At 39.3% G+C, this 15,706-nt stretch overlaps 2 protein-coding genes across 2 annotated transcripts; one reads left to right on the forward strand and one right to left on the reverse strand.

Annotated features, from left to right (window-relative positions):
* The first annotated feature begins 387 nt into the window (after positions 1-387).
* On the forward strand, positions 388-3,861 carry ndufb4 (NADH:ubiquinone oxidoreductase subunit B4). The gene is made up of 3 exons (XM_066676590.1): positions 388-601; positions 2,019-2,165; positions 3,282-3,861. The coding sequence occupies exons 1-3, from the start codon at positions 425-427 to the stop codon at positions 3,342-3,344; spliced, it is 387 nt and encodes a 128-aa protein (XP_066532687.1). The 5' UTR covers positions 388-424; the 3' UTR covers positions 3,345-3,861.
* On the reverse strand, positions 3,618-11,783 carry hgd (homogentisate 1,2-dioxygenase). The gene is made up of 15 exons (XM_066676577.1): positions 11,717-11,783; positions 11,383-11,483; positions 10,429-10,500; positions 10,259-10,347; positions 9,737-9,842; positions 9,483-9,542; positions 9,304-9,395; positions 9,185-9,219; positions 8,975-9,054; positions 8,804-8,903; positions 8,534-8,658; positions 5,388-5,492; positions 4,608-4,734; positions 4,316-4,497; positions 3,618-3,845 (listed from the first exon to the last, which is right to left on the reverse strand). Exons 2-15 carry the CDS (start codon positions 11,395-11,397, stop codon positions 3,702-3,704), a joined length of 1,332 nt encoding a protein of 443 aa, XP_066532674.1. The 5' UTR covers positions 11,398-11,483; positions 11,717-11,783; the 3' UTR covers positions 3,618-3,701.
* Between the last annotated feature and the right edge of the window lie 3,923 nt (positions 11,784-15,706).

Here is a 15,706-nt window from a genome sequence, read left to right on the forward strand (position 1 = left end):
GGACCTCTCAGTTTAGCCAGACAACGTATGTCCAACTCTCTTGTTCCCAATATGAGGGACATTTCTATTGCACCGTCCAACTCCTGCTTTGTGAAACAGCTCTGAACCAAAACAGATTCAGAGACTAGGCTAGACTACATTTTTACTAATTTTATGCTGCCCCAATGACTTATAAAGTTGAAGACTTTTTAAGTTCTGGCTAAACTAAGAAATCCCTGCTTTGTGTTGTCCCAAATATTCTACATATTCTACATTACAATACTGTGTGTACAAACTATAATGAAAATATTTAAAGGTGCTATTCGTTTGACTCAAATGAATAGGTTAAGACAATGACGGGAATGAAGTGGGGACTTTTATTTTGTGTTATGGTCTGTTGCAGTGAAATCTGTCCGTGTTGTCCCCCGCGCTGGAGCTGTCAGGTATGGCGGACTACAGAGAGGCTCCGCTGGCCACTCGGCCCCGGACCTTAGACCCCGCGGAATACTTCAACGTTTCTCCCGAGCAGCGGCGACTGGAAGAGCGGAGAGCCGCGCTCAGGGCTCAGCTGAAGAGACAGTACCAGCTCCAGCTCAACAATCCACACAGGAAAGAGCTGATTGTGAGTAATATTTATAAGAGTCTGAGCAAGCGCCGCTAACGCTGGGGTAACTTACATCCGTTTTGCTACAAAATAAAGAAACAGACTGTTCTAAAGCATTTTAATGTAACTCATTGTATTACTGATTAGACTATTTCTGTACCGTATTTGGAAAACAGGTGCTAAAATAACTCAGGTCTAAGTGACCTTGATAGCAGGTTAGCTAAAGCTAAAAGAGTAAACGAGCAGAAACTTTACTCTTATCATGTTTCTAGGGAGTACGCTGTCGGCCGATAAGAATTACATATTCTTCCAATTTTCCCAAGTTTAACACAGTTCTCTCTGGATCTTAATGAAACGTCTGTGACCTGCTTTCGTCAAACAGCACAGCCCCGTTCTCCCCAACTCTTAACAGCCCAGTTCAGAAAGGTCGGTTACAGCGCCTGTTCCGTTATAGGCGCAAGATGCAATTTTATGCTGTTCTCCAACTTGTACAAATAAACTCTAAAATTAATAATACAAAACTACCTATTAAAAACAACTATCTTGGCATCAGCACAAGTGCCCGAAAGGACCTATTTGAAGGAAGAAAAAAAGCTCTCTGCACTAGAGACGTTATTGTGATTCACCAGCTTAGATGATGGAGGTGACTTTGTATCAAAAACAAGACTTATTGGACCCCTATGCTCACATATTTAGGTAAGGCAGTTGCATTTGTCATGCACAACGTATGTGAGCTAGGAAGGAGAACTACAATAACATAGACAGACATCTGGAGAATCACCTAGTGCACCTGTCAGACAGTGTGACTATAAGTGTCTGTTAAACCCACCTCTATTCAGCATGTGAATTCGATTTATAGAGAGCCTGTAAAGACTCATGGTGCAGTGATTTTTTTATTTTATTTATTTTTTTATTGTGAAAGCAGCAGAAACCTCACAGTGGTTAATGTTAACAACGGGGCAAACCAGATTTGATATAATTTCTCTATTTAATATTATTTTGACACCCCATGTGTTTATGGTTTTATAGCTTTCAGTTCTTGACATTTTTGAAGATATTTTAATGCAGTTAATGCAAAGGATTAAAGTATTGTAAAAGTGAGTCATTTTAAATCTTATATTTTTAATTTGAAATGGGACAGAAATGGGCATTTAAGGATTTGATTCACCAGGAAATACATAGGGAGTTCTCCCTCTAAAACCTGGCCATTTTCTCCCCTGGGCATAGGAACTATATGCAGTAACTAGTGTGCACATGTCTGTATATATCCCTACACATAGTGTAATCTCAATACTGCACAATCAGTGCTATCACATTCCTCATATCCTGCAGGCAAACGACAAAGCTTATTTTGAATGTATTGACTGTATGGATGGGGAGTATATATTGGAATTTTGACATATCTTTAACACTGTTCATGTTTCCATCTTCGCAGGAGGATCCAGCTCTAACGCGGTGGACCTATGCTCGCACCAACAACATCTATCCCAACTTCAGGCCAACAGCGAAAACTTCGTTGCTCGGAGGCTTGTTTGGAGTGGTTCCGATGTTCGTCCTGTACTTTGTATTCAAGACCAGTAGGGTAAGCGTACTCTACAGATCGATATATGAATGCTATTGTTGGGTCCACCATGAATTAAATGGGAATTCTACAATGTTAAAAAAATGATTGCATAATAATGATATTATCAAAGTAATTCAGAGCAGTTTGATGGACAAATGCTGTGTTCCAGGTTAAACTACAGGGTTTGAATTCCTCGAATGGCGGTTTGAAATGTTTTAAATGCCTTTTAAAATTTAAATTCCAGAAAGTACTTACATGAAATCAGGATGAATACACTACGTGATACCTGAGCTCATTAAAGGCAGAGATACAAAGGCTGTTGTTGGGATTGTTGAGAAAATGGTTTTAAAGCATTCAGTCTATACTCTCCTTATACACTTGTAATACATACACGTTCCTTAATCAGTGGAAGTCACCAAAACCGGTGCAAGAATAATGTCTGTTTTTATGTTAGCGCTAAAACACACCCATGCTGCATTCATCAGGGCTCTTAGGCCTAAATGGAGAATGGATGCTGGCTTCAATCAGTCCCACTATAAAGCAGGCTGGGATCAGATTATTTGTTTTTACCTTCAGATTTTTTACCCAGGCATTTCTGCAGGTTTCAGCTTGATGTGGACACCCCTCAGTGCAGTAGGCCATTTCTCACACTGCATAAGCATTTGTGGCATTAGTCACATAATATATGTAGTTTTAGAAGACTATATATTATGAATAAATAGCAATTTATAGCTTAAAAAAGCAGTAACACTTGTATATGTATGTTGTATGATTGCTTCCTTCTTAAAAAATAAATAATTAACTGCTTGACAACACGTGTCATACAATTGACACTATGTCTTACCCAACATACATTATTTATTGATCATTGCCTATTTATCTCAAATGTTCATATGAAGCATAACATCACAGTTCCCTCTGATACTCCTATGATTCTTAGATCTGCAGCCTCACAGATGTAATACATTTCTTACATGAATCTGAATCTTCATATCACTAAAAACACATACACAAGCTTCATATATTTCACCTACACCAATCAATAAGGATTATACTTCTATTACAATAGATGTTCTACTGTAGTGTATTACCATTGTTGGTTGGTGTCTAAATCATATGGCATTGTGTTTTCAGGACAACAAGGAGAAACGGATCAAGGATGGAACCTATGAACGCCCATACAAACTCTCATATTAATGGCTAAGAGTTGTATTTCACTTTAAATCTTTTGTGTTGAATATTACATGTAATTATAATAAACCTCATTTATTGCTGAAAGTGCGAGGACGTGTAGAGGGCTTTATTGAACAATTTTATTACTGGAGGCTCCAATAGCATGTCGTTATCTTTGCGTTCACAATACACCTTTAGTTTACTGCAAGGCAGCTTTACTTCTGGAGAAATAAAAGCTTTAATACTACATAATGCTTTCAATTTCAGTACATATATTTTGAGAGGATTATCAAATATAGGTTAGGCCCATTGCACTCAGCCGTATTTCACACCTGCTATCTGAGGCACAATATTGCAAGGTGTAACCACATATACCCAGTTCTACTTGCAGCTGGGCCTCCAGTTTGGGTTGAAGTGGCTCTTGAGAGGCTCCCAGCATTTGTAATAGCTCTTGTCCAGGCGCTGGCATGTCTCAAGTCCCCACTTGGTGACAGCCATGCTGAAGCATGACTCGAACATGAAAGCCTGTGACAAACATGAGAATAGTGGTATATCAGGATAAATGCTTCATATGGGAAAATCCAAATTTATACAATGTTTTACTTACTCCAAACGTGCTCTTAGAGTAAAGATATTTTGGTGTCTTGAGGTTTATTTCATGACTACGAGGCTAATGCAGCTAACAATGGGAATAATGAAACCATTATTTTGCGCTGTTATGCTGCATGCTTAAATTTTTAATGTATGTAATGGAGTGTAATGTATGTAAATGAACCAACTGTCGGTGTTGGATTGTTATTAATATTAAAAACAAGCAGAGCAGTCCAGACTACACTTCTTACTCGTCACTTTGGCATGAATGGCCTTAGCCTGTAAAGGTAATACATGTAAATGATCATCATGATGTTACTGGCTGTATTTGGCCTTGAGGGGAAGTTGTGCTCGTTTTATTGGCTAGGTCTGGAACTGTGAATTTGTGTAAAACTGTGGTTTACCATAGTTCCTTCCGCGACTCTTTCCGGTTTGAGCTCGGCTTTGCTGTTTTTCTCAAAGCAGTCAAAGTCAGGGCCATGTGGGGTCATGATGCTGTGGAGACTCGCGCCCCCAGGCTGAAAGCCCTCTTCTTTGGCCTCATAGTGGCCCTTGATCAAGCCCATGAACTCACTCATGCAGTTCCCTTAAACAAAAACAGGGGGAGCTCTAAGACAACAGTCCTTCCCTGAGGAGTAAGACAGGATCAGTATCTTTAATTCCACGTGTGTAAATCAATCTATACTACAGTCTTACTGTGATAGTAAGGAGGGCGGAAGGTGCGGTCAGCAACTCCCCAGCGAGGAGGAAATATAACAAAGTCAGCGATGGCCACACCAGGCCGAGTGGACTTGGCGGTTAGCACAGTAAAAATGGAGGGATCCTGAAAGAGATTTATGTACATATTTTACACAGTTAAAAATAAGAATGCATCTTAATTATAAAACCACAAGATGCTTGTGAACATGAACAAAGCCATTCAGAGTGGTGCCAATTTCTACAGAAACCAAGTCAGTTAGTTTTTTGTTTTGTTTTGTTTTTTTGTTATTTTTTTTACAGTGGTGATGATAGGAAGCAGACAAAAGAACATTTTAATCCTTCTGGAAATGAGCTGAGAGAAAGCTATTGGCTGAAATGGTGAGAGAGATGCTGTCAGATTTCAGAAAGATGGTTTGGTAATAGATTTAAGATAAGGATTTGGCCTAGGATGTGTAACTTTAAATGCAGTCATGGGAGGATATGTGTAAGGCATTCTAAATGTTTACCAATATTTCTTCATTATCAAAAGTATATGAAAGCCCTGAAGAGGTTCATAGACCCACAATGCGTTTTAAATATGAAATAAAATGGCTGTGTTTGCAACCCCTGGGTCCCATCACCCTCAGGAAAAGAAAACTCAGTAAATGTGTCTAAAATGTATCACATCATACCTCACACTCTGGGAGCCTTTGTTTAAATCTTAATGACTGAATAATGCAGAGATTCCGTGGTAAAGTGTGGATTCTGAACCAGATATAAACTGTAGCAGGGACTCACCGCATGATCAAACGCTACGCAGTTGATCACCATGAAGTTTTCCAGGTTGTATTTGTAGGGTGTGTAGTTTCCATGCCATGCCACCACATTAAATGGAGAAAAGTCCTGTAAAGCACAAATGCGAATTGAAAAGGATGCAAGCGTGGCAACAACATTGTGGATCGGCTTAGAATTATCAAATTGCCCTCTGTTCAAATGGCAAAGGAGTGGAATATTGACCTGAATTTGATTTTAATTTGCTCTGTCCATTTATTCCTCAGAATGTTTTCAATGTGTCCAATTAATGCCCTCAGTATTACTTCTCCAAACTTTTTCTATTTTTCTACCTTGACTCAAACAAAATCATGAAGTGGTTATAGAGTGAAGAAATTTCTTTATCTTGATTGTTAAAAACACAGCAATTTTATATAGCCCTCTGTTGATAATGTTGCAGTGAAGAGACATTGAATGGTGGCTGTAAAATCAATATAATTCATTACTGTTGAGACTGCCTGCAGTCCTGACCCTCGTACTCCCCCCGCTGCTTCTCCAGACACACAAAGCTCACACTGCGCCACACATCCAATCACAACGTAAAGCACAAACAGACTCAAACCCAAATACAGTGTGTTTTTACAGTTACATACGTTCTCACAAAGACATACTCTATGCACCCTGGGGGCTTCCTAGAGCCTGAGGTTTGTAATCTCACAGACATTACTGCTTGCAGGATAACTCCACCAGACTTGATTAAAATAGAGAAGAAAACACCCGTACACACAAAATACAAACAGATTGGCCCAGTCAAGCAAATAATAAGTTAATTTGAGCAATTTCAGCACTCAGCAGGAGATCAGAACAGCAGGACAAGGCAGCAGTCTCTCCCTCGAGATGGGGTCTGACAACCTCTTACATTTTAAGAGAGGAGAGATAGTGGGCCAGTTCTGCCCAGGAACAGGTGAAAGGGAGTACTCCCTACATATCTGATGTATTTCTAATGAAGATTGATACCACCCTCATGGTGTGTTTCCTCCGATGTGGCAGCTTTCTGATGGTAAATTTCTTCTGCAAGCCATTACAAGGCAATCCAATTATTCACACAACAGGGCACTCGGGAAAATCATTGCACAGAAAAAAAATAAATTCGAAATTAATGCATAACTCAGGAAATCTTTTCCAGGTGAAAAGATCTGTGCCGTGAAAATGCAGAGGATGTTAACTAATTAATCCCAATTATGACCTAAAGATTGGCAGGGACGGAAGCTTGCTGATCCCTTATCGAGGGCGGTAATGGCTTCATTGTTGGAGAGCTGACAGCAAATACGAGAAAGAAGCTGATTTTAGGATTATATCAATTGGAAAGGAAACTTATTTCACAAGGAAAGGAAAGTTCAAAACCTGGAGGGAAAAACCAAAGAACCACATTTTGTTCTTTAAAGATGGGTTAAGATATGATAGCATTAAGAACCTTCTGAGATGCTAAGTACCTCGTGGAACTGGCTTGCAACTCACTCATATGACGCTTTTCCACTGCATGGAACCTACACGACTTGGCACGGCTCTTTTGGCTTTTCCACTGGCTAAATCTAGTGCCTGGAACCGGATAAGCTTTCAGTCCCAGCTCACTTTGGGTTCCAACCGTGTCCAGTAGGTAAATGATGACGTGTAAACCCTGCAGAGCGCTGATGGGCCAGAGAGACGTGTCTCACCACGAAATGCAGAGTTCATTCAAATCCAGCACAAACCGTCGCTTGTAAAATCTCTTATAGCAGCTTTCAGATATATTTTTATTGGACTCACAACGGCAGCTCGTAACATTACCTCGAGGTATTTTGAAGAGGTTTATATGCTCATCCAAAATACAAAAACAACACGTGAATACGATGAGTAATGTTGGAAAGTGATTAATTTAATAATAATTCTATATTTTATTCTGATTCTGTTATACTTTTAGGTCACTGTGGACTCTTTCAGAGTTGTTTGTTTCTTCTCTGCCTGTGTGTCATCGGTTTATAACCTTGATGCTTAAGGGGGTGGTGTTGTTTATGGAACAATTGTTTATGGAATTGCTTCCACTGACGGTGGGAGAAAGTGACCAAGTCGCCACCAAGAAACATCTCTGTAAACTTTTCCATCTTTACTTTAAAATAAAACATCCTTACTCTCATCACACGCTCGTGACTCTGTCTAATTCATTCTCAACAACCTCAACCAACACCTCAATCCAACAGTAAACAGCGTCTAAATTTACCGCCCCAGTAAACAAGGACCGTCCCTGGACGTTCAAAATAGGTCTAAAAGTAGTCTGTACATCAAGGACATATTTTAAACATCAATGGACGTCTAAAATCCATCTTAAAAAGTTAGTTAAGTGGTGACCAATTAATAACGTCAATGGACGTCCAAAATACGTCTAATATTCGTTTTTTCAATGTCTGTGTTTGGACATCTTTTCAACTTTCTTTTTAAACCTTAAGAGAACGTTGATTAGACGGCAGTCATTACGTTATTTCAATGTTGAATCAACGGCTAAATGTTTACTGGGGCCGTCGTTGTTGTGGTTTTCAAAACCAGCGATTCCTGTTAGAGACGGGGTTTTTGCAACGTCACCGGCGTCCATTTCGCAAGAGAGACCTGCCAGTGGAAAATTGCGTGCTGAGTGTGTCGAGTCGAGTCGAGTAGAGCCGGATCTATGCGGTGGAAAAGCACCTACAAATGCTGCTCTAAATGTTAAGGATTACACTCCAATAAAACCTGTTTTCTAGAACCATACAATACCATTCTAAATTGTGATTCTACTGTTCATTTATTTACTTTAGAAAGTATTTATTTAGTTTCAGAGTTAGGGTCATTTTTAAAACACAAAAAGGCATAACAAATTACAAATACAAATATATTTTGCATTTCAAAAATTTCCCATTTCTGGAAACTGGATTTTAATTTTAAATAATGGAAGAGCAAATCTAACTGGGAATTATATAAATGACAAGTGCTCTTTGTACAGTACTGTGTGTCCAAGCCAAAGACCTTTATATTCAGTAGTGTAGGGGTAAGAGCTTGGAGTTGTGGCTCAGTACAGTGTTTGACTGTTCTTAAAATCTGCTTCACACAAAAAAGAAAAACCACACAGGTCATATAACAAATGAAGCTCTATCAGCTTAATGTACCTGTTGACATGAGAAGAGCTTCCCCTGGTACTTGTTGATGATGGTGTAACCAGTGGCCACGGTGCGGTCTTCAAACCAAGCCACGGGTATCTGGAAATCCCGGGGATTCGCTAGTCCATTAGCCCCTAAAATAAAGTACATGAAATTGCAGATGTTGCAAAGCTTCTTTGGCTTAAACAGAAAATGCTGAAGCATGGAGACTGTCATTTCAAAATTATGTTTATTGAAGCACAGGAATAAATACAATGTAGTCCATAAACCGAGATTTACCAATGGGTCCCAGGTCAGGGAGCTCAAAGTGAGCTCCGTACACCTCCAGGATATAACCTCTGGTCTCTCCAAACACATCCACACTGAAACGCATCCCTTGCTGAAAAAACATTTCCAGAATCAATGAAAATGTATAATGAAAAATAAATGAAATATATGTTCTATGCTCACCTGAACAACACAGATCTCATTGGGCTCCACCATCATCTTTCCAAACTCTGTGGTTATCAGAATTTCACCTTTTTGGGGCACTAAAACATGCACATCGACTGATCAATTACACTCATATGATAGCAGTTCAATTCAATAATAATGCACTTTAGAACCTGGTTTGACAAAGAGGATATGGAAGAGCTTAGTCCATATTTTATGGAAACTAACCAATGAGGAAATCACCATCCGAGTTTTGGAAGCACCTAAAAAATGAAAAATCCATGTGATTTTTAAGTATCTTCAAGATTATAGCATAGCATGTGCATTTGATGACGGTATACACTAACCTATCAGTCATGGAGGTGTTGCAGGTGTATATGTGAACAGCAATCCCACTGCGAGACTTTGAATCTCCAGCCCCACAGATCGTGTGCAGGCCCTAAAATATCAGACAGCTGTCAGCTGGAAACCACTGGCAAATAATGTTAAAGCGTATAGTGAAGGGAAGTGTTAGGCTCAAACTCACAGATACAAAATCCACCTTCTTCACTGAAGCTTTGGCGATGGTAAATGGCATCCATCGAAGCTAATGAAGAAATTATTAATTAATTATTGAAAAAATGAAACAGGGTCATGAAAAAAAAAACATGCAGACAACCAAATCTGGATACTACTGAATTGTTATGAAAGTATATTATTGACTATTTCAAAAGTACCATGGTTGAGCTCAGGCATACACACTAATATTCGTATATTGTTGAGTTTTCAGAAGTAGGCCACCTGGTTGGGGTCAGGCTCCGCTTCATTCCAGTTCTCAGAGAGGTTTCCATAGTTCATAGGAGTGAAGGGTTTGTGCCGCACAGAGGGCAGTATGCGGTACAGCCAGCTGAAACCATGATATAAATAATATAAATAATGGTCGTAAACTGGTTTTATCTTTCATGCGTGCAGTGTGAAATCACTCATTAGTAGATTACCACAATAACTATTTAACATCTCATTTTTATATTTAAATATTTTTAAAAATGTTAAAAAAGTATTTAATATTTTATATATTTTTTTATATTATTTGTCCTGTAAACAAGACACTATTCATGACAAATCTATAATGTAATTATCTATTTAAAATGATAAAATTGTCATTTCAGGAATACTTTTTACCTTACAGTACATTTTAGAACCTTTCTGAATCATTCTGGACGTATATAACATTTCTTTATTTTCATTAACTGATTCCTATGATCGAACATGTGGCTTTGCGAAGGATAAAAAAAAATGTTTTCCTTCATTCATTGTCTGTACCTTCGCTTATTGGTTGCTCGTGGGCAAGTGAAGGCTGAGCCAGAGAGTTGTTCGGCATACAGTCCGTACGGGCAGACTTGAGGAGTGTTCTGAAATGATGTTGAATGTGGGTTATTCATAATGATGCTACATGCATTAGAACAACTATGAATATTACGCTGAGGCTTTACCTGCCCTTCAGGCAAAGATCCAGGACAGCGAGGATCCTCAGAGACAAACTCATTGCCAAAACCACTCAGGTACTAAAATAACCAAAGAGAACAGTATAGAAATAAGTATTACATTTGTTAGTAATAAGAATATCATACAGTGTCTGTCATTGTGCATCGTCTATATATTTCGTAACTGGAAGGTGGCCTTTTTACATTATATAAAATAGACCAGTGCACTACATACAGAGGTGAACCTGCGACTTAAGATTCATTGTCTACCAATGTACAATGTCAACAACAGAGGGTTGATTTGTATTAGAGTGTAGTCTAGTTTTGCGCTGAGTCATCCTGCCTTTGCAGTTGCATCAAGCTGTCTTCAGCAAACCAGTGGACAAAGTAACATTACAGACAACATGACAAATGCACAGGTGATCCATAGAACACAGCTAATGTACTGATAATATACACATGAACTTCACAGAATGAGATGAAACTTTCTATAGGGCAGACTAAGCAATATGCAGCTTGAATATAAACATGGAGTGAGAATGTCTTCCTGAATTTATTTAAATTCAACTGAAACAAATGAACAAATTCAGTTAAATAAGTGGTGAATTTTAAATATCTCAAAAGCAGGGTGCTTTGCAGAAGCAAGACACATCTGGGCAGCTGCGGTTTGCTGTGATCTGATTGGCTGGAGTAGGAACTCCCCTCCTTATCCTTCATGAAATAGTCAGCAGAAGCTATAGTATATAGTATACCAGTCATAGTGTACTGGTATTTAATCTGTGTGCATTTCAGTTTCAAGTTTCATGCAAGGTATACCAAAAGACTAACCTAATAAGTAAATGGCTGTTATGAACTATTTTGACAATTACATTATGTACAAATACAGTGCATAAATACAGTTTAGGTGTTTAATAATAACAGCATAATAACAGAATAGCTAAAGGAACGCTTAACTCTACTCACCTTCAGACCCGCCATTCTGAGATTGGAAAGGACACAAACTAGTTGTCTGTTAAGTTTCCCAAGAGGTTAAGGTTCAGACGGTGTGCAGCAGATTCAGTGAGCTACAGTGATCAGAGACCAAGTGAGAGAGAGAGAGAGAGAGAGAGAGAGAGAGAGAGAGAGAGAGAGAGAGAGACAGAAAGAGAGAGAAGCAGATCCTTGGGCTGAATTTATCCTTTCCTCAATCTGGGTTCAATTAAGCTCAGTAAGAGCGTGTGACGTCAGCAGCTGGCAAAGATCTGTTTGGAAGGGGAGGAGAGTTGTCCTCTGCAGAAGTGTGCAAACAATCACTCACCCAGAACAAACTCTGATGAAAGTTTCTAGCAGAAGGTGCTTGAATACAGTCACGTCTCTTACTGACCACCACAGTATGGGCTCCTGCAGTCGAGCTTCATTTATGGAAAAAAATTAAATAAAATGTTTAGTCTTTATCAGGAAACCAGTACATGTCAATTACACCCATTTATATTACTGAGGAGGCATATGATATCAAATAAATATTAAATAAATAAATATTGTTAGAATAAAATCTTCTGATATTCTGTGCTTTGTTCTGGGTTGTCTCCTGCTGGCTGCTGAAGGATGGTGCTGCTGCAGGATGTTTAAAATAGATGATAATTTCCTGCTCTTAAACATTGCGCTCTAATGTGAATGTTCTTATATCCGCTTTTGCCTGTTCTCTTCATCTGATGCATCTGTCCTGATTTTTTTTCTGGAATATTCCCCATATCTGTATGAGTGTCTGCACACTGTAAAACCTCATGTATTGCCCAAAATATACACAGCTTTGCCTGAAAATCTGACTCTTGTGTCATTCTATGGTCAAGTTCTCGTGAGTTTGATGAAGGGGGATTGCAACTAGGACACAGAGGGTTGGTTTGATTTGAACAAATACCTAAACTCAAGAAAAAAAAGTAATTGGACTCCTAATAAAGTTGCAAGACGGGGTTAACCACAAAACTATCCACATTAGATAAAGACTAAGCTTTACCCTTGAAAGACAGACTCATGTTTTTGAGTTTTTAAGCAAACATTTTATTTACCTAATTGTTTGTGCTGTTTTTAGACTTATTTACTCATTATTTCATCAACCTAACACTTGAAGTAATCACATTTACCTGACTTGACTTGTGCTGAGGTTACTCTGCCCACCTGTAGTGAAATGACACATATTGTCAGCCATCATTTAGTTTTTGTATGCATGAATCTAATAGACTGCACTTGGTATTTGGAAGCGCATTTAAGTATTTCACATGCGATATTGCAATGTTATCAAGAACAAGTTATGAACTGACTTCCCCTGTCTACTGTAGCTCTGCTCTCTTTATGCAATTTCATTTCCCCACTAGCCTAATATCTTCAAAGAAATAAAACAGCAGAACCAAGATCATGTAGAATCAATTTGCCTCTCATTCCACACACTGTCCTCGTTGTCTCGTTGTTTTGGGAGGTAAATGATGGCAGATAAACTGCACTAGCTGCTCTCCAGTGAAGCGTGCAGCTGTGCCGAGCCACCCGCTGGCACCCAGTTTAGGTGCTGCGCTGAAGACGAGAAAGTCTAATACCGGAAAATATCTAGACCCAGTCTGCGGAAATCGATCTGCTCCTCAGGGGAAAAAAAATGACTTGATTTTAATTCCGTCACCGCCTTTCCTTTTTAAATATATACAGAATACGCTGCGTTGTTCATAGTGTGGAGAAGCAAAATGACTTGAGATTTGGCGCAAAGATAGGCCAAAGCAGTTTATACACACACACACACACACACACACACACACACACACACACACACACACACACACCTTGGTGGTTCTGCCTCATTTGGGCAAAACTACATGTTGATAAATGGCTTTGAAATAAGTCTCCAAAGATGTTGTTTCAAATAGCTCACTTTTCGATCATAGGGCCTCAACAGCCAAGGCCTTCAGATCAAGATAATGGCCTGAGCTTGGAATGTAGCCATCAAAATGTGGGTACCACAGGTGACATAGACAAGCAAAAGTGTTGAGATTTCTAAAGAAGAAACAATAAATAGAAATGTCAGTGGACAGTGAGTTTTCTGTTCACAAAGGAAAGTTGACCTGGAATGCAGAGATACCTGAGATAATATAAAGCCTACTAATATATAAGGATACTTAGAAGAGTTATTATACTATAATATAGTAACATTCAACTCAAATACATTTTTGTTTTTAATGTAAAAATATGTTAATCATGGCATTTACCATTAAACATGTACAATACATGAAAACTGCCACACAGCTCCAGAGCCCTGGGGTCCTGGGTTTGATCCTTGCATCCTCGTAACTGTCTGTGAGGAGTGTTCTCCCAGTGTCTGCATCGGTTTTTTTTCCCCACAGTTCAATAATTCCAGGAAGGCCTGGGATCCGCCTACCTCAGGAGGATATGAATGAATGAATACACTGTTGGAAAAAAAATTGTTTCATAGTCACAACTGAATTCTCTAACCACATATAATACACATAATCAGTCTCTGGCTAACACACTAGCCACAAGTTACTCAAGACTTGTGCCATTCATGCCACTGTTAAATAAAATATGTTGTCCTAAAGCCTACTGAGGTATGCAGATATTTGGGACAGTGTATGAAGTCTAGCGATATTTGTAGATACTCTTACATGTAGCTCCACACTGGCTTCCCTGGTGACTAAAATTATACCAAGCCCCATGCATGCATTAGTGCATGCTCAGTGCTGCTAGCTCAATGGGGCTAGCTCAATCTTCAACAAACACAATAAGATGACACACTGACCCTGTCTTCCATGTACCTAAAACACTACACACCTCAGCCATTTATAGTGTATTTCCTCAAGTAGATGCTTTCATTATCCATAACCACAACCCTACTGGGATGTAGAAGATACTTGTGATAAAGTATGGAGCCTACAGAGAAATGGAGATAGTATATGAAGTCTCCTGAAATACTGAGATACTTCAGAAAATATATAAAGCCCACAGAGATACAGAATCATCTTAAATGGTGCAATTACTCTAATAACTGAGCAAGGTTCTTCCTCCGCATGTCATGTTGTGGCCTAATCTCCACTCACCTCCTACTACAATAGCACCACGGCTATGTCCACTTTCTTCTGATTAGATTTGCAGCGACAACCACTATACCCTTTTAAACTGAAGTGCAGACAGCATCCTGGAGTCTCTCCTGTGGTGGCCATAATGCTATGCAAATGCAATAATATGGAGATAAAGACTGTTGCTGCATGCTATGCTCTAGTGGTTCAAGCCCTGGCGGATCCTCCGAGCTTGCACTAATGAGGAAGGCATTATTCTGGAGTCATTAAACGGCGCCCTCGCTGACATCACCCCCCTCCGTCGCCCACTCTGGCCATTAAAGCACTGTACACACACTCTCTCTTTTGAGCTGCCTCTTATCACCAGCTCCTAGTTTCTTACACATCACGATGTCACAAAATAGAAAATTACACTCTCTTCCCACAGAGAAAATTGCTTTAGAATCATTTGGTTATAAAGATTGGGATTTTTTTGGTGAAAGCAAGGAATAAACACACATATCCAAACATGCATATGTAGACACATATACACACATGCATACACTAGTGAACATAATTACTTTAGATTGGAATCGAATGGAAAATTATTGATACAAGCTGCTCAAAATATGTATTAATTACATGTGTATTTGTGAGTTAGTATGGCCTGTGCAACCATGTTCTGGGCTTACATCCCAATACATCAACTACAAAGCAGTGTTATTTGCCTTTGGTGCACTTTGCCAGTTCATACGGTGCCCTCATTATATGTCTGAAATACAAGCAGACAACCTGACTGTAAGAGGGGAGAGGACTTGAGCCGGAGCTCTGGAAGGCCGCACAGGCTAGAGGTAGATGAACAGAGACAGGGCCGAGAGAGATCTTAAGAACAGGGAGAATATTGAATTGTAAGATGCAGTCAGATGTAGAGATCTGAAATGTTGCTAAACTGGTCAGAGATTATATAGTTCTCCAGGTGCACTACACCTATGAACTAGTAGGAATTAAGAAGATGATTCTGGAACAGCATGAATGGTAGGGGACCTGCTCTGTGAGCGGCAGAGAACTACTTGAAACAGAAAGATAAGTTATTAGGACTAGGTGCACTATGTTCCAGTAAAGACGAGCTGCTGCATGGCTCAAGTTTTAAGAGAAGCCAAACCAGCAGTTGACTTTATAATGTTACAGAATAACAAAAAATGGTGGGGCAGCAGGGAGAATCAGACATGGCTCCAGGGTCCTAGGGCTGTGGGCCC

The sequence above is a fragment of the Hoplias malabaricus genome, chromosome 1 (genome assembly GCF_029633855.1).
Source record: "Hoplias malabaricus isolate fHopMal1 chromosome 1, fHopMal1.hap1, whole genome shotgun sequence".
Lineage (NCBI taxonomy): Eukaryota > Metazoa > Chordata > Actinopteri > Characiformes > Erythrinidae > Hoplias > Hoplias malabaricus.